Consider the following 18,204-nt stretch of genomic DNA (forward strand, 5'->3'; position numbering starts at 1 on the left):
TGAGGTTGTGATTTCATGTATTTCACTTTGAAGTCGCCCATCCCCTCGACCATTCAATTCAAAAAAAAAAAAATCAAAAAACTCCATACTCATATTGAAATCTTTCTTCTGTTACATTAGTTATTAAACCACTCTTCATTTACATTTGCAGAGCTTGTTACCTTAATACTTGCTAGTACCTAAAAGTGCTCTGGTTCAGCTCTCTAGTCGAATTTACCATCAACACTATTTTTGGTGTTACTAATTATAGGGTTTTTGCCCATGAACTATAGGCAATTGTTTCTTCTTCAAAATGTTAATTTAGAGTCTAATTATTTATTAAAACGTGTATGCCTGTCTTTAAAATTGTCTCCTTGTAAACTTACAAGGAAATTTCATCATGCTTGCCCTTCCAGTTCAAAAGTTTTGAAATATTTCCGCATAACTGGATGCCTAATAAATTTCGGGAAACAACCAGCAAACGATCATCATCTTTGGGGACATTGTGGTGCGCGTTTGAAGCATACTCAATCAGATCTTATTGATCGATTTAAAAATGCTAATTTGAAATCCGTGAATGAGGAAAACCTTAAAAAATTTTTCTCTGAATTAGAAAATCATGGAAACATTAGACAGTGGTTGAAAGACAAGTTCGAGAAGGACAAACGCGCTGCTGTTTGTCCTACTACTACAAAATCTGAGGAAGAGAAGTTGGAAAATGATTTTGAGTATTCTTTTGATTTAGAAGATTTCAGCAGTGAGAATTTTAGACAGTACGATCGTGGAGATTTGCTAGTGTTTTATAGGGGCTCCGAAGGCATTGAACTTGCTGCATGCACTGGTACTAATGTTTGGAACTATAGTAATGTATTGACCAGCATTAACGAAAACGGTACTATTAAGGAATTTCGTACATCTAGAGTTTTACTGAGATGTCCTAATGTCTTTAAAAAGCTGAAAGAGGTGCAGCAACCTCTTTCTGATGTTTCTGTTCCTTCTGATGTCCTACCTTTCACTATAAAGTTATTAAAAAAAATCTCTCAAAGAGCACAAGATTTAAGTCGAAGTCACCGAAATGAATTTTTGCGAATATTGACAGAATTCAATATTCCAAATAAACTTGACAATTCAGCTTCTTTTTCAGACCTTTTGAAATTTGTGTACAAAACTTCGAAGCCTAGCCCATATGCTAAAATCTCATTGTTACACTTTTTGCTTACAGAAAGCAAACATTTTTTAATAAGCGATCACATATTTTCCGAAATTCAAAAAGTCTATTTCCTTCCCTCTTCACAAAATGATTCTTTTGACGACGTTGTTGCATGCCTGCGTCAGAAATCAACACCATATCTTTCGTTTATAAAGAAAGCTCGTCATTTAATTCAAGTTTCCCGAGATAAATATAAGTTACCTATAAGCACCGAAGAAATAAAACCCGTAGTTTATTCACAGGTCACTTGGACTGAATTTGAAAAAAAACTATTGCGGTATCTTGTTCAGGAAATGATTGCAAAAAGTATTCAAAGTTTACCAAATACACACTTGTGTCAGGTTTACAAAGAAGTTGGCCTTCAAACTCACGAGAGGGGATTAACTAGTGATCAGTTTGCTAAATTCTTAACGGATATTGGCGTGTGGGCTTCATGGCAGCCCCCGAGGTTGTTTCAACAGGAATACAGCATTGCTGGCCTTGGTACTAATCCTCAGTTAGATGCTGTGTATGAACGTGAGTGTAATCACTTTAAAAAGTTTGTAAAAAATGAATTAAAAGATTCACTTGAATCGCAACGCGTCGATTTAAGGCATCTTAAAGCGTTCGCCTTTGATAGTTCTTCTACGAAAGAGATAGATGATGCGATTTCGGTTGAAGAATTAGGGATGTCTAATTCCTGGCTTCATATCCATGTTGCTAATCCTACGAGTACAGTTGACATTCGCAGTCCTTTAGGCACGTTTGCTGAAAGGAACTTTCAAACTATTTATCATCCCAACAAAATTGTGTATATGCTACCTCTCAATATCACTCAGAAATATTGGAGTTTAGATTCATCTTCTACAGCTCAAAGAGCATTAACTTTTAGTGCTAAAATTTCAAAAAATGGCGATATACTTGATTACAAGGTTCGGCCTAGCTTCATTTCCTCAGTTATCAAATACACACCCCAACAACTGGATAAAGCTTTGCATAGTAATCGATCAATTGCGAAAGACATCGTTTCTGGACCAGTGGATGAGGAAACAAAAGGAGTATCAAATGATCACATGAAAGATATATTAAGAATATATGAACTTTCGAAACAAGCCTGTTTTTCTAGGTTACAAAAGTTTGCGTTTGTTATTGCACAACCCACTCCGACAGTTGAATTGCTGCCTAATAATGTCCCTTATAATCTTGGTGATCTGAATCATCCAGTATACTGGTCTTCCTTCCCTACAATTAGTTTGAACGTTAGTGAAGGGTATAGCTTGGCAGAATCAGTAATATCAGAGTGCATGATATTGGCTGGCCGGGTTTCATCATTATTTTTTCAAGAACATAAATTACCTGGGATTTTTAGGGGCCAGCCTTATCCAATTATGGATGGTGTACGAAGAAAAGCGTTTGAAACTTTGTTAAGTAACAGGTCATCTTGGGGACTCGTTGAAACTAAGTATTCACTTTCTGTAATGCCTTTATTTGAAAGTTCACATTTAGCCTCCACACCTGTTTCCCACTTTTCTTTGGGGCTAAAGGATGGCTATATTCAGTCTACCTCTCCTTTACGCCGGTTTACCGACTTCTTCACTCATCATCAGATTCAGTCGGTATTATTAAAGACTCCAAAAAATACTATACCTGATGGTATTCTTCGTGGAAAACTAAATTTGTACAACCAAAAAGAAAAATCAATTAAAACTATAGGAAGATACATTAATCGTTTCTGGGCCTTAAAATATATAGAGAGACTTCCAAAGGTACAAAAAAATATTTATCATGGATATTTAATGGTTTCAGAACTTTCAACACCTCAGGTCATGTTGGAAGAATTGGGTGTTAAAGCGCATATTGATATTCTCCCGGACGAAGCATTCCGGTTAGCAAATACTCGCCAGGCATTTACAATTAAGGATGTCTTTCCGGAGTCTAATATCCTATTAGTTGCTTTAGCGACCTAACAAACTTATTAAAACTATTTTTATGGATATAATTTTACTTAATTAAATACTCAATCCTGCATTTTATCAATTTACCGAGACTTAACGATATAAATAAATTATGTTTTGGGATTTGATAGTAACCTGTTTCGCCAAAACTCATCTCAAAAACCAACAGGTAGTTTTACTATGAAGTCTCTTTGTTAACCTTGACTCTTGTGATTAAAATATATTTTCTTTTTCTATTTTTTGTAAGACAAGAAGCAAATGTCTTTGGATGCTTATAAATCCATCGACGAAGTGTGCTGCGTTGTTTAAAATCTAAGTTAAGAAAAATGATTGAATCTAAAGGTGAAACAGCACCCTCTTTAAATTTAAACGACGTTAATGTTGAAGAAAATGATGCTGCGCAAAGTTTTGCAGAGAAGGTTCAGCGGTTTCGATACCAGATGAAAGTCCATGCAGCACCGCGACAGAAAACGCTGCATTCTTTCCTGAAAAAGGATAATGCTAATATTCATGACTTTACTAAAGTTGAGAAACCACACATTCGTTCTTCTAAATCGAAGGTTTCTTATAACAGTATTACATCAAGAGTTACCAAATATTTTGAAGAAAAAAATAATTCCGTTGATCAATTGCATTCAGAAAGCTTGACCCCATTAAGCTTTGGCCATACCATTCCCAAGAAAAAGCCGTTACTTATGACGGCTTCTGTTTCAGAAGATTCTAGAGTTCGTGTTAGTAAGAGACAATTTAAGTCCAAAGTTGTTCATCCAGAAATTGCTATTTCTATTGCTAAAAGGCATAAGCCAAAGTTTCCTCTGTCTGATGAACTCATGAATGTCGAACCTGGGTTCCACCACAGCAATATCGGTTGTCAAATTACGCCTTACTTATGGATATCATCATTTAGAACTAATGTCTATTACCTAATTGGAAATGAGGGTGACTTATTGTCCCAACAAGTACCTTCGATAAGTGGGGAGTTAAACATGTTGAGAGGAGTATGCACCCGTATCGATGATGATAATCGCTATGATATTGAACAAGCTGGTTCTTGTTTTGGTATGTCGGTATTTCCAACCTCTGATTCTGGAGAAGAGTCTTTTACCACCCTTGAGTCCGATCCGATAGTTAATTGCGAACACGATGAAAAGAAAGTTGCTGATAATCTCCTGGTTCCTCAAGTAATGTGTTCTTCTAATATTTCAACGTTCTTTCGAAGCCCTGGTGGAAAAAAGTTGTATCATTATTTATGGAAAAATTCAAATGCCCTACGTATTTCCTCAAACGACCTTCTCGAAATACTTTTAAAGCACGGTGTTTATGTATCTTTGGACACTCTGCACTCGTGGCTTCAGGAAAGAAACGTAAATTTTGAAAAGTGAAATATTTATGTTAGACTAAGTATAGCAAACTTTTGGCGAGCTGGTCCCGTAATGATGATTTAATGTACGTTATATATCTAACAAGTCAAGAATATTATTTCAATAATTTTAAATGTATATATTTATGTGATAAGTTAGAACTAAAAATAACGAGTAGATAGCTTGTCTTAATTTTGAAGGACCAAAGCAGAAGGGACTTTATGACTCGAGTTTTAAACGTCTTTGAGAACGTTACTGAGTTCTTCTTGTCTTATTTGTTTTTTTTTATATCTCAATAGCGCTGTATGGTTTATAATATATGCATATAAAGCGCTAATGTTAGGACCTTTTCTTGAGCAGATTTGTCTTTGGAAAATAACGAAATAGTATATTATTATGTTATTTATTTAACGAGCCGGAAATTTTTCATAAAATTTCACTAACGTGCTGCGTAGTTAATCTTTATTATCTAATACTAGGACAAGGAACGCGAGAGCATGTGTTTGTCATTAACTACACACACGAGAAATAGCAATTTATGTGTTTCGCGTCTCTGGCCTACTTATATCTTACAAAGCATTCATTTTTTGAAACCTTCTTTTCTTTCTAAATAACTGCATTTGTAATTGCTCAAATTACCAACCCTGAGCAGTTAAAGTCTTTTTCAAATTTCGTTTCATAGAGAATCAAAAGAATTCAAGGTTGGATCTATTTATATTAAAATTTATTAGAATGTTTGTGTTTGGATAATAATGAAGCCTCGCCCGTACTCTGTTTTCCTCTTTCTTCATATCGTTTTTTACAGCCTTCTTTCAGCAGTGAATGGATCCCCAAGTTTGGATTATTTTGAGACTTGTTCAAACTTTGTACCGAGAGCAGGTATTCCTACCTTTAGCCCATATGCAGTTATCAAGAATTTTGATGAAGTGAATCGGATGTACTACATTCAAGTAGTGGGGAATTTATCCGGAGTTATAACGATTGTGGGTGGAAATGGCTCACATATTCACGCTGCTTCAGTTTATTCGGAAACTTATGCGTTAGGAAAACTGGTCACATCCAATACCACAAAGCTTTGTGATGTTGTTATGGATCCTCATTCTTTTGAAGTCCCCATAAAATGTCCTTGGGCAGCTGGAAGTGCCGCTTTCATGGTTAAAGTTCCCTTTAAATCCACCTTGTCCGATTACTCAAAATACGAATTGACTACATTAACAACGCGAGTAATCGTTGTTGACGGTACTCCCGAGAAAAATGTAATAACTTGTATGAAGTTTGGTTTGTCCACAACTTTGTATTATTTTTATCCAGTTATTTCATATTTGGTTGTTGTGTCGCTCGCATATGTCTCGTTTTCCATTATTTATGCTCTTTTTTTAAATCCATGGACCGGCAGTTTAGATCCATTTAAGTCGATTTTTAATTTTAATATGGACCCTGATGCTCTTCGTTTAACATCCCTTGGATTTTTTGATTTTGTGCAATACTTGCAATTTGCTGTTTCTACAGCTCAGGTTAGTGTTATGTTTCCAAAATTTTACATAAATATTATGGCTGCTCTTTCTTGGGGCACTGCTCTATTTCGATTTCCCATTTTCTCCGAGCCTGCTGAATATCAATTTGCAGACTTTGCCGACTTGTCTGTAGCATCCTCTAGTTATGCGGATTATTTGCCTAAGTCATATGGCATGTATTCGTTTCTCGATTCTATAGGAATAGGTACTGCATGCTGGCTTCCGTTTCTTATAGTCATGGTTATTTACTTATTTGCTGCGTTATTTGTAGCATTGTTGGTTATTTTTTTGAAATGGCTTATGTCTAGAATTTTCAATGAAACTATTGCCGAAACTCGGTGGGATACTTGGAGCTTCATTGCTGGTTCTCTGATACGTCTTTACTTCTTGACATATTTCCCTACCGTCGCTTATATGTCATTCCAGTTTGTCGCACCGCCCACAGGTTATGAAATTATCCCCGTTTTGTGGTTTATCTTTTTTGGAATCTTTATTCCGGTGTATTTATATATGAATCTCGCTTTTGTTGAACCATCGTCCAAACTTCTTGAAGATCAAACATATTTGCATTTATTTGGCTCTATATACAATTCGTTTCGAGAAGAGAGAGTTATGTTTTGGATCTTTCCAATTGCCGTACAATTTATGCGTGGTATTACGGTTGGTGTCATAGGAAGTTCCGGCTCTGCACAATTAGCCATATTCTTTATACTTGAAGTTGCTAATGTCGTGGCGTATGCTTATGTGCGACCACATTTCCCGCAGACGAGTATGAATACGTTAAACACCTTCATCTCTACCATGCGCTTGATCACGGTTATTCTAATGATTCCCTTAGATCCTCGATTAAAGGTTCTTGGCATTAGTAGAGATTTACTGGCCTATGCAATTTTGTTTATTCACATAATGGTTTGTATCCTTTTCTTACTTCTGTCAACTCAACGATTTATGGAAGTCAGTGCACGGTTATTAGGTGCTAAAAGTGAGAGTAAAGGTGTCCCACTCGATCGACCATTTGGTTGGGCCAGGGTATTTGGTATTAATGAATTGAGACGCCGGCGTCTTAAGGATCCATATTCCAATGGCAACACAATGATGTTTGATCATTCTACCTACAACTCAAATGAAATGTCAGTGCCACTTACGCCAGTCTCCGTTTGTTCTAATTCCCTTAAGAAGGATGGCGAGGCTGCTCCGCCAAAATTATTCGTTCAGACTAACTGTATTCCTCCAGTTACGCAAGCGTCGAGTCTTGTCCCTTCTAAGAACAATACAGCATCTTCAAGTAGTCTAATGTTGGATTCTCCTGTTACTCCCAGTTCTCCATACAGCACATCACAAGGATATTCATTTTACCGTCCACCTAAACCAAAGTCATCTGTTCGTAAACGGGACATGGATCAACTACGTGCTTTACAATTAGACTTTTTAAACAACAAGCCTAATTTACTACGCCATGATGTTAATTACGCGGTTCGTGAGGCCGATGTCTATCATCCACACGTAGACACAAGTATTGACAGTCTATCGCAAATCTCTTCGCAACCATTTGAAATGAGGCCCACTGCTATTCCACCTCCTCCGAAAAATGCATTTCAACGGGCGTGGCAAATTGTCCAATCAACAGCTAAGTCCATATGGCACTCAGACCCCCCGAAAGAATCTGAAAAAGGTTTCGTCGTTTTACGTTCTCGTCCACGGCCAAATTTGCAAAAGCCTCTTCCTCAGTTGCATATAGAGCCTTCCCGTGATGAACAGTACTCCATGGAGAGAAAGAAAACCGATGACTCATTAGCGGAGTCAGCCTGGTCGATTCCACATCCATAACTCCACTTTCGTTCGTTAATGTTTATGATTTGTGAGAATTTTGTTTTGTTCTTTTATTTTCACTTTTCATTTTTCATTGTTACACTTTACTTTTGCTGTTTCTTATTTCGAAATACGGAACGTATTCTTTTTTTAATTTATTTCAGTCACATTTTGAACCTCTAATTGTTTCTTTTTGAAACGTTTTTTTTCGCTATTATGACGGTAATCCTATTTTTTCTCTTACCTGTCTGCTCTCTTACTACTTCATTTCATTAAAGCTTGCATTTTTTTTTCCTCTCCCATACAGTTTCATTTACTAAAGGCCAAATTTAATAATCCCAAAATCTCGACTTTTGTTGTCTTAATATAGCACAAGTGCTTTCTTTGCTCTATCGGCAGCCCATTAAAGTCGAAATTTTTTTTCGTTCAATTTCGTATATTTTGTTGTTGTTGTTGTTCCTTTTATTTTAATTAGCATTTTCTATTATCCACCTGCCTTTTCATACCAATCTAATGCTCGTTTTTTCCCTAAATCTTTTTTCGTTAACCTTTTATGGTTCTTACATTTTCTCAGTTATCAAGTTAGCTAACTTTCTTTAACTCACATTTCTTTATTATATAAGGTTTTTTTTCATTAAAGAAGCTTGCTTAATAATTCGTTTTTTTTTGTTTTTCGTTTTTTTGCTGACAACTTCAAATCCATATTACTTTCGCCTCGCTCTGCTTAGCAGAACCTTTGTTTGAATTTCTACTCGCCTTCCTTGGCCTTTTTTTGCATACACTAACTAACTAGTTGGTTCATTTTTAGAGATCTACTGCGTTTTGCATATAGTTAGTTAATAATGTTCATATTTTAGAGCCATTTTCCATCCTCCATCGGCTAATAAGTGGTGTTTTCCGTCTACATTAAGTACCTCTCTTTATGAATAATATTCTTATATCGGATATTTCCAAACTTTTCGTGTACATTCGATTTCGATAGCTGTTGCGATGTTGCCTAGGTAACTACGTATAAAACCTTGGAACACGGTAATTGATTATTGATAATTTGTTTACGTACGGCGAAAACCCCACCAATTGATTTCCGCCGTCATAACAACCCACTTTCTTGTTGTAAACAAATTTGTAAATAAATAAAAATTTTACTTGCGTTCAGCAAGCATGTTTTTCGCAATAAACCTTTAGAATGCGACGTTGGAATAGATTGAAATTTTTTGTAGATTTATTAATGTCATGTATGATTTAACAAACGTTTATCGTCCGTTTGGCCATGCTCAAAGTTGAAAATTGTCGGTTGTTGTTTACACGTAATCTAAACAAATGTCGACAGGAAAGGTGACGTAAGTGCCGCTATATAAAACGAGCACCTACTTGTAACTTACTCTCTCCGTATATCATAACAAACATTGAAATTGTTTGTTTTAGAGGTTTAAAGAGAACGTTTTAACTTCGAAAAGAGACAGAAGCACTATGGATTTGGCACCACGTCCCCTCGGTCGTCAGCACAGCAAGTCGCAATCGGCTTTTGCTTTTGACAACACCGCTACCAGTATTGCTGCCAGTACTATGAAGAATGAGCTGAATCACTTGGCTAGCACCGTAAAGGATCCCTTGGCTAAGAAGGCCTTTCAAAAGGAGATGGACAACTTTTTCAGCTTGTTCAGTCGCTATCTTCAGGAGGACGCTCGTGGCTCGGAAATCAACTGGGACCTTGTAGAGTCTCCCAAGCCCGAGCAAGTCGTCGAATACGATACCATTACCGAGGCGGGCGGCCTGTCTCGTGACTACCTTAACAAGCTTGCCGTCCTCAAGCTTAATGGTGGATTGGGCACTACGATGGGTTGCGTTGGACCCAAATCCATCATTGAAGTTCGTGATGGTAACAGTTTTCTGGATTTGAGCGTTCGTCAAATCGAGCATTTGAATCGTAAATACAATGTTAACGTTCCTTTCGTTTTAATGAACTCTTTCAACACCGATGAGGCCACCGCCAAGGTCATCAAGAAGTACGAGGCCCATAAGATCGACATTCTCACCTTTAATCAATCCCGTTATCCTCGTGTTCATAAGGAGACTTTACTACCCGTTCCTCACACTGCCGACTCGGCTATTGACGAGTGGTATCCTCCTGGTCATGGTGATGTGTTTGAGGCCCTCACTAACAGCGGCATCATCGACACCCTTATTGCTCAGGGTAAGGAGTATTTGTTTGTCAGCAACATTGACAACTTGGGTGCCGTTGTCGACTTGAACATCTTGAACCATATGGTTGAGACCAATGCCGAATATCTTATGGAGTTGACCAACAAGACCAAGGCCGATGTTAAGGGTGGTACTTTGATTGATTATGATGGTAACGTTCGTCTTCTTGAGATTGCTCAAGTTCCTCCTCAACACGTGGAGGAATTTAAGTCTATCAAGAAGTTCAAGTACTTCAACACCAATAACCTTTGGTTCCATCTTCCCTCTGTTAAGCGTGTTGTCAACAATCACGAGCTCAGCATGGAGATCATCCCCAACAAGAAGACCATCAAACACAAAGGTGAGAATATCAATATCATTCAATTGGAAACTGCCGCTGGTGCCGCTATCCGTCATTTTAAGAACGCCCACGGTGTTAACGTCCCTAGAAGACGTTTCTTACCCGTCAAAACCTGCTCTGACTTACTTCTCGTCAAGTCTGACCTCTATTCCATCAACCATGGTCAGGTTGAGATGAATCCTCGCCGATTCGGAGGTACCGCTCCTTTAGTCAAATTAGGCGCACACTTCAAGAAAGTTGCTGATTTCTCTGCTCACATTCCCAGCATTCCAAAAATCCTTGAACTTGATCATCTGACCATTACTGGTGACGTTAATATTGGTCGCAATGTTACTCTTAAGGGTACCGTGATTATTGTCGCTAGTGATGCCAACCGTATTGACATTCCTAATGGTTCTGTCCTTGAGAACTGTGTCATTACCGGTAATCTCAATATCTTGGAGCACTAAATCGTCGCTCTTTTTTCATGACTTTTTCATTACATGCATTAGAATAGCACTTTATGGAAACCACAATGTTCTTTTTATATACAGAAATGTGTTGACGAGATCAGATTGCATTCATGTTAAAAAATTTGCATTAGATACATAAGTCGTAGTTGATCATAAAAATTTTGGTTGAGATGTTGTAAATCTTAGTATTGTGAAACGACTTTGGTTTTCTCTTCCTAATATATGATTTCTTCTTTTTATTGTTTGCTAGGTCAAAAAAAAAATAATATATATTTATATCATAATATCTACATCTATCATCAAAAAGCTAAGGCGAGAAAAAGGCTCCATGTAGATGTATTCTTTTGTTAGTAGGCAAGCAGCATTTATGAATTCTATTCAGATAAGCCTAAGTCCTTTTCAACTTGAGAAGCACAAATTTTATGATAGAAATGCTTATACTTTTCAAACGTTTCAATTGCAAAAGCACGATCTGCCTCATTCAACAGTCTGAAAATTGGGCGAACAAACTTCATACGGCCAACGCTGCCAACACGTTCTGCAATAGTGTTGTATAATGGCTTATATTTACTCTTCAATGCGAGTTTAAAAAACCGGAAAGATAACTCTGCATTTTTCGATTCGGCAAACGAGTAAACATCACCCATTCTTTTAATATAATTGTGAGGAAAAGAGACAGCTTCATAAACAACATCCAAAAACAAAGATTTCTGGCCCGCTGACCAATTTTCAATATCTTTGCTGCTAAACTTGGAGGGATCATCAGAATTTTTAGCAGAATTAGTCCAGCTTTCTGCAAGCTTGTAGCAAGGATCTGCAAGCGTTGTATCAAAATGTGGTTTAACCGGAGGCATACCAGGAGCATGGTACCAAGTATCCCAATCAATCGAGTCCAACTTAGATGCAAGCCCAAGAGGTGAGAAGTATTCATACAGTGCATGCTTGAATTTGACTTCGTTTACGGTAGACTTTGCAAATTTCCTAAAGTAAAAGGGAAGGAATGGTTCAAAAACAGAAGGACCACCAATAACCCTCTCTATTTCATAGAGGAAATTGGAGCCCTTTTCGTAAGGAACAGTGGAAAAGGCATCATCGGGATCCCTTCCTTCGAGGTTTTGAATCAACTTCGTATACTCACTATCTTCACCCAACAATTTAACCGATTCTTCTAATTCACCCCAGCCAATAATGGCTTCAAATTGGCGAGTCGGCTCACCATAAAGACGGCCTAAAATTTTGCGTTCCAAGAAAACAGTCATACCTTCATTCAACCAAAAGCATTGCCATGACTCATTAGTAACTAAATTACCGCTCCAAGAATGGGCTAATTCATGAGCAATAACGTTAACATTGGAGCGATCTCCGGCAATAAGTGTCGGCGTAGCAAACGTAGCATTAGGGTTCTCCATACCTCCGTATGGGAAGGAAGGCGGAAGGATGACAAAATCATACCGTGTCCAGCAATAAGGAAGTGTTAGTTGCTCGGCGGCTTCCATAAAGTTTTCCATGTCATGTTCAAATTCGTATTTGCAAGCTAACAAGTTGCCAGGCTCTGTGTATACAGAAGAACGTGGACCTATATTTGTGGAGGCCAAATCACCACTGAGAATGCAAAATAAATAACTAGGGATTGGATTTTTTTGCTCAAACAGGTATTCCAAAGAGCCATTGCAGAAATTAGCTGTTCCACATGGGATACCCGATGCGATTACGGGAAGTTTGGACCGGATCTTAAAAGTACACGGAACTTTAACAGAAGGAGTATCTTGACAGGGAATGAATGAACGTGCATGAATGGCTTGACATTCCGAAAAAACATAAGGAAATTTACCACCTATCGTTTGTTCAGGCTTCAAAAACTGAAGTGCTGTACAATCCTTAGTAGTGGAATATAAGATTGTAAGTATACAGGATTTTGAGGAAGGGATTTCATCAGCGGGAACGATATGCAAAGCTGAACCCAAAAATCCGCGCCGCTTATCAACACGGAAAGGAGTAGGGATGTCATTAATCGTTACATTCTTGATTTCGAGGTAAGAAGTGTCAAGGATAATATGGGACAGGGCTTGGGACACCCTAGCAGATTGAATCACAAAGGATACTTTACCATGGAGCAGCTCTTGGTCAAAGTCAATTCGAGCGTGCCAATCGAGCTTACTGATTGAGACATCATGATAATTAGATTGAGTGGAAGGGTCCAAACGAAGTTTCATATTTAAAATTAATTGAAGGAATTTAGGACAATGTACAAACGAATTCTTTAAACGAAAACAACGCTCAATATATTAGAAGCCTAGATAAAACCAACGAGTACAACGATCTCAGCTTTAGCAATATGAGTTATGCTACTGAGTAAATAAAAATATTAAGTATAAAATAGTTAAAACAGATTAATCACAGTTTTATAAAGGAAGGAATAGGAAAAGCGATCATACAGCAATACGATGAGTAGCAACATGTGTGGATATGGGTGCAGCGCGTTATGCTACTTTATCGATATCATTATGTATCACTACATTTATTTTCGTTGAGCAACGCAATTTGTAAATTCACAAAAGAAAACAGTTTATTGTTGAATAGGAGTTTTGGAGAGAGGGCTTTGAAAAGTAAATAATTATTATTTTTGTGCTCATAAAATTACCAAGAATGTTTGAAAGGATCATTGCCAATGATAAGTTATTATAAAAGAGACAGCGTCCCTTAGCTTGGGAATGTAAATAATACAATAACTGTTACGATTATTGATTTTGGTTTATTTTAAATAAAATAGTAAAAAAATGTTATTCATTTATTTGTAATTTCATAAGGTTTAGGCATAAACGAGAGAGAATTCCACAAATCTTGGTCATTCCCTCTTTAATAAGATACGTTTGTTAACAGATAACAGAAAGAAGGCAATATTACATTATCATTTATTGTAATATGAATTAGTTGTCTATAGAAAGAAAAATGAGCAATAATAGAAGTATTAGTCTTTGTGATCTTTCTATTTCTTCAATTACGAACAGAGTTAAAAGTTCGAATTTTGAATCGCAGCTCGACCTCCGAAGGGTAACCAAAAAACCCAAAATCTTCTGATACTAAAATACCAAAAAAACTGAACGCAACGTTTTTAATTTGAAAATTATTTCACCATTTCCGAAATCGAAGCGCTTTCTAAGTGTTTCCTATAATTCCTTCCTTTGGCTCACATATACTGAGTGCGACTGGTACAGCCTTGCTCAAGCAAAAACCAAGTCTCAGACTTTTTTGGAGAATGCAAGTAGATCCTGTAGTATATCAACTACAACGTGCTGTAAGTCAAGATCCCATTGCTGTTAAGGATGCTGAAGGGCATTTAAACAACTGGAAAAAGGAACCAGGTTTCTTTGGCAAGCTGTACAGTATATTTTTGGATAAACAAAATGACATGAGTTTACGATGGATTGCTATCATTCAACTACGGAACTCCATAGATATAATATGGAGGAAAAATACAAAAATGTAAGTTAGGAGTAGTCTCGAAGAATCAACCTGTACTGTTAGACTTTCGTAATTGCTAATGTATGATTGTTTGGCAGGTCTTTACTTCCAGAAGAACGTGACTTTATACGATGTAATGCTCTTTTAGGATCTATAAAATCTGAAAACCTCTTATCTATTCAAAATGCGCTGGTCGTCTCTCGAATTGCTAGATTGGATTATCCCACCGAATGGCCTTCTCTTTTTCACGATCTTTTAGGCAAGTTACAGCAGTCATTGGGTACAGGAGATTACGATGTGGCTTTAAGATTACTAATTACTCTTCATCACATTATCAAAGCAATGGCTGGGAATCGTCTTTTGAGATCGCGACAGATTTTTTACAAACTTGCTCCAGAATTGCTTACGATTCTTCAACCCATTTTACATTCTAGTTTATCAAGCTGGATGATGATACTTGAATCTTCTAAGGAAATTAAAGATTCTACTTTGTTGTCTTATATGCAAATATCTCGATACACGCTTAAGGCATGTAGACGGTTGGTTGTTTTTGGTTTCCAAAATCCTAGTGAAAGTGAATTTAGTGAGCGTATGTTAGCTTTTTGTGCTGTTCATCAGCGAAAACTTTTGAGTATGCTTGGTACAATGCTTCAATCCTCGCGGTCTCCGATAGTAGTTGGGGAGTGCTTAGAAATGGCTTTTGCACATGCTTTCTTATTCAATAAGCCATTCTTTGATTTTTCTTTCTATAGTCCATGCTTGACTAAGTTTCCAGCTACTATTGATTACATTTCATTGCACTATGATTTTTTGGGTCAAATCAGTTCTCATCTTTCTTCATACAAAGAAAAGTTTGAAGAGAGCTCAAAAAATTTTGAAAAACTTGTGATTATGAGCTTACGAGTATTTATCCTTGTCATCCAAGAATTCTGCAATACTAAATCGTCGCACCCCGAAACGGCTCAAGTTCTTTACAACTCATTTCTCGTAGATAATCGTATAAACAATCTTTTGGATTTACTCATCACCAAACTACTAATATTAAAAGAAGAAGATTTTGAAGAATGGACGGATTCCCCACAACAATGGGTCCTTGAACAATCGACCCAGGATGTTGAGTTTAACGTTAGGGTAAGTTGATTATGAATATGGGTTTTTTGATAAGCTTATCATTAACGATAATATAGCCTTGTGCCGAAAAACTTTTAAAATGCTTCTTTGATGCATATGGAGATATTATCGTTTCGCCGTTCAAGGATATGATTTACAGCGTTTTTGAGTGTCCAAAGACGTTAACACAAGCAGTTCAACAAGACACTTTGATCAGTTCTTTCGGAGTTGGATATACCCAATTGAAGAGTATTTTTCCTTTTGCAAAATGGCTACAGGAAGCCGCAGTTCCCAACATGGCTTCCATTAATGATATTGGGATATCTAGAGTGTATCGACGAAGAATTGCCATTTTTTTATCGCAATGGATTGAAGATTCTTCTTCAGAACAACTCCTTGAGGTTATTTACAAATTGTATTGCTCATTTCTCAACTTAACAGATCCTTGCAATGACGCCGTAGTCATTTTAACAACTATAGATGCTTTCAAAACCGTTTTAGATGATTGGAATTTTTCTGAGAATTCATTTCTTTCTATCAAAGAAAATTTGTTTGTCCATGTTCTTTCTTTGTTTAAAGCGTTTGAATCAGTCGATGCTAGGACTTCCATCTTGTCTTTACTTGGTACTTTATTGGCAAGGGCCGGAGAACATGTTGCTCCCATGGAAAGTACCATTGCTTCTCTCCTTTCTCAATTATGGGATGGTTGGAAAAAGGAACCGCTGCTGCGAGCACGAGTTTTGGCAGTTATGCACCAATTCGTCAATGTAAGTGTTTGGCTATATACAACAGACTGTTTTCTTATACTAATTTCTAGGCGATCAAAGCAAAATCTTTTGAATTTTCAACTTTTTTATATACGGTAATAGAATATTGTGTAAATCCGGAATCTCCAGAGCATGTTATTTTCGAAGCGGATGCAATGGAATTGTGGAGCACCTTTCTCATGTACATACAAAAATTGCCAGAAACTTTTACCCTACTTATCCCTCATTTATTGTACCATCTTTCACAGGCCACGTCTACCCTTCCATTCGTTCTAATGATAGTAAGCAGTTATCAACTTTTAGACAATACCGTTTTGATGAAGGATTACTCATTTACCATATTTGAAAAGTTGAACGACTTATTAGACGATGTAAAAAACGAAACTTTGCAAGCACTATGTAAAACTGTATGTCTACTCATTGAAACTACTCCGATGGATATGATTTACGAATCATTGCTGAACAGTTCACTTCTGTCGAGGCTCCTACTCTCCATTGCAACAAATGATAAACACCCTCAGGTGTTGATTGAATATTTATTGGTGGTGTCACGCATCTCATTGCGCGAGCCGGAATTAATATTGAAGGTTTGTCAAACGAAAAATATCAACATAGCTATGCTTATCGGCAACTGGATTTTATTAAACGACCACATAAACCACTCGAAAGATCGAAAACTGAACACACTCGCCCTCAGCTCTCTGCTGCGAACAAATCATCCCGACGTTTTGGCAGTGTTGGATTCTATCATGAATTTATGGTTCAGCGTTTTGAGTGAGGTGGAAGAGGATGCGAATGGAGATGCAACGATTTACTATAAAAATGATGACTACTCGGCTGTTGGGTTTTATCTCGATGAAACCTCAGAAGAAATGACTCGACGAAAGCAGGTAAGTGAATGAGAGGCTAGAAATATGTTTATTGTGTAAATGAAAAAGTTTTATTTGTTTGCTTTTGTTTTATTAATACTAACTTTTATTTTAGCTGCTTTTAAAGGATCCCGTTCATAGTGTTAACTCTCGCTCATTTTTTATTTCTGTATTTATGTTTTGCAGAGACGCTAATGGTGGAATGGAGAATTTTCAAAACCAATATTTATCGACGGTCAACCCAGCGTTGTTAGAACAGTTTCAATCCATGCTATAGGAAAAAAGAAGCAGTAAAAACAACATCATATTTCATGATAAAAAAGTTGGTGTTAATTTGTATATCTAAATTAAGCCAGTTGCTACGATTTTTGTTATACTGATTAAAATCCCAATTCAAGCTAACATGATGGATGGGAAATTTGGTTGAACTGCGGTTCAGAAGGAACAAAACTTACCTTTAAAAACCCTTCTAAAAAATTTCCTATGCGATTTCTTTAGCTGTCGCACGCTTTTTTCACTTATTCTAATACGACTCTGCCTTTCCTATCCGCCAATATCGTCTTAGCCAGTATATCCAAATTATAAGTATAAACATGAATACAGTAATAAGAGAACTGTTCATTCTTAGGTAGGCCTTTCTTATATAAACATATTCAGGTAAAATCAACATTAACTTTATATTCATTATGACTATTGAAGAAGCGATTCCTCAGCCTGTGCAAGCTGTCAGCTATATTTCCAAAGATTGGAATGATAACGTAATAAAACACAGTGATACGAAAAGAAACCATAGTAAAGAGGAATCATTGTAGAGAATCTCAGTAAAGTATGGAATCGCTATAAAGAGAAAATTGAACAGAGGAAAATCGCAGCAAAGAGATATGGTAGTACAAACAATCCATGCCTTATACAAAAGGTAAAGGTAATTCGACAGTACAATGATATTTTTTAAAAAAAACATGTTCTTTCTACTACAATTATTTGGCTTGTCACTTGAGGCAAAGACGGCGAAGCGTTTATCCATGATGATAAACAAGCTCGCCATCTCTATACTTAAGGGCTTGCATTGTATGGAAAGGGCGCAATTGCCGTGCCCTATAAGAAGAACTTTTGATTTTTCAAATGAATTTTAGATCTTGAAGTCAGGCGACAACAGCCAAAACATCATCTCATCTCATTCATTCAACAATGAGGA

The 18,204-nt window shown here is 36.9% G+C and overlaps 7 protein-coding genes and 8 long non-coding RNA genes across 15 annotated transcripts, besides 1 other annotated feature; 7 read left to right on the forward strand and 8 right to left on the reverse strand.

The window, feature by feature from the left end:
* The first annotated feature begins 209 nt into the window (after positions 1–209).
* On the forward strand, positions 210–3,359 carry rpm1 (3' ssRNA-specific 3'-to-5' exonuclease). The gene has a single exon (NM_001023119.3). It carries the CDS (start codon positions 262–264, stop codon positions 3,133–3,135), a length of 2,874 nt encoding a protein of 957 aa, NP_588129.2. The 5' UTR covers positions 210–261; the 3' UTR covers positions 3,136–3,359.
* SPOM_SPNCRNA.7294 lies at positions 283–1,395 on the reverse strand. Its single transcript, NR_196633.1, has one exon. It is a non-coding gene; the product is annotated as a non-coding RNA (long non-coding RNA).
* Positions 1,525–3,115, reverse strand: SPOM_SPNCRNA.7295. The gene has a single exon (NR_196634.1). It is a non-coding gene; the product is annotated as a non-coding RNA (long non-coding RNA).
* Positions 3,266–4,631, forward strand: pxd1 (protein Pdx1). Its single transcript, NM_001023120.3, has one exon. It carries the CDS (start codon positions 3,450–3,452, stop codon positions 4,503–4,505), a length of 1,056 nt encoding a protein of 351 aa, NP_588130.1. The 5' UTR covers positions 3,266–3,449; the 3' UTR covers positions 4,506–4,631.
* Positions 3,313–4,839, reverse strand: SPOM_SPNCRNA.1184. Its single transcript, NR_150041.1, has one exon. It is a non-coding gene; the product is annotated as a non-coding RNA (long non-coding RNA).
* A 150-nt stretch (positions 4,840–4,989) lies between these two features.
* trp1322 (TRP-like ion channel protein) lies at positions 4,990–8,911 on the forward strand. The gene has a single exon (NM_001023121.3). The coding sequence runs from the start codon at positions 5,237–5,239 to the stop codon at positions 7,823–7,825; it is 2,589 nt and encodes an 862-aa protein (NP_588131.1). The 5' UTR covers positions 4,990–5,236; the 3' UTR covers positions 7,826–8,911.
* On the reverse strand, positions 5,240–9,767 carry SPOM_SPNCRNA.7296. Its single transcript, NR_196635.1, has one exon. It is a non-coding gene; the product is annotated as a non-coding RNA (long non-coding RNA).
* Positions 8,625–9,086, forward strand: SPOM_SPNCRNA.122. Its single transcript, NR_150081.1, has one exon. It is a non-coding gene; the product is annotated as a non-coding RNA (long non-coding RNA).
* fyu1 (UTP-glucose-1-phosphate uridylyltransferase) lies at positions 9,199–11,129 on the forward strand. Its single transcript, NM_001023122.3, has one exon. It carries the CDS (start codon positions 9,278–9,280, stop codon positions 10,796–10,798), a length of 1,521 nt encoding a protein of 506 aa, NP_588132.1. The 5' UTR covers positions 9,199–9,277; the 3' UTR covers positions 10,799–11,129.
* Positions 10,904–13,228, reverse strand: lap2 (aminopeptidase Lap2). The gene has a single exon (NM_001023123.3). The coding sequence runs from the start codon at positions 13,012–13,014 to the stop codon at positions 11,176–11,178; it is 1,839 nt and encodes a 612-aa protein (NP_588133.1). The 5' UTR covers positions 13,015–13,228; the 3' UTR covers positions 10,904–11,175.
* SPOM_SPNCRNA.7297 lies at positions 11,257–13,401 on the forward strand. Its single transcript, NR_196636.1, has one exon. It is a non-coding gene; the product is annotated as a non-coding RNA (long non-coding RNA).
* Positions 13,402–13,436: 35 nt separating this feature from the next.
* Positions 13,437–13,766: an LONG TERMINAL REPEAT.
* Positions 13,767–14,024: 258 nt separating this feature from the next.
* Positions 14,025–17,677, forward strand: kap113 (karyopherin/importin beta family nuclear import signal receptor Kap113). Its single transcript, NM_001023124.3, has 5 exons — positions 14,025–14,284; positions 14,362–15,394; positions 15,451–16,140; positions 16,191–17,030; positions 17,125–17,677. The coding sequence occupies exons 1-5, from the start codon at positions 14,058–14,060 to the stop codon at positions 17,284–17,286; spliced, it is 2,952 nt and encodes a 983-aa protein (NP_588134.1). The 5' UTR covers positions 14,025–14,057; the 3' UTR covers positions 17,287–17,677.
* Positions 14,744–15,287, reverse strand: SPOM_SPNCRNA.7298. The gene has a single exon (NR_196637.1). It is a non-coding gene; the product is annotated as a non-coding RNA (long non-coding RNA).
* On the reverse strand, positions 15,485–15,904 carry SPOM_SPNCRNA.7299. Its single transcript, NR_196638.1, has one exon. It is a non-coding gene; the product is annotated as a non-coding RNA (long non-coding RNA).
* On the reverse strand, positions 16,611–18,054 carry mug150 (the record flags this gene model as incomplete). The annotated part of the gene is made up of 1 exon (NM_001023125.3): positions 16,611–18,054. The coding sequence occupies one exon, from the start codon at positions 18,052–18,054 to the stop codon at positions 17,740–17,742; it is 315 nt and encodes a 104-aa protein (NP_588135.1). The 3' UTR covers positions 16,611–17,739.
* Positions 18,055–18,204: the final 150 nt, after the last annotated feature.

The sequence above is a fragment of the Schizosaccharomyces pombe genome (assembly GCF_000002945.2).
Source record: "Schizosaccharomyces pombe strain 972h- genome assembly, chromosome: III".
Lineage (NCBI taxonomy): Eukaryota > Fungi > Ascomycota > Schizosaccharomycetes > Schizosaccharomycetales > Schizosaccharomycetaceae > Schizosaccharomyces > Schizosaccharomyces pombe.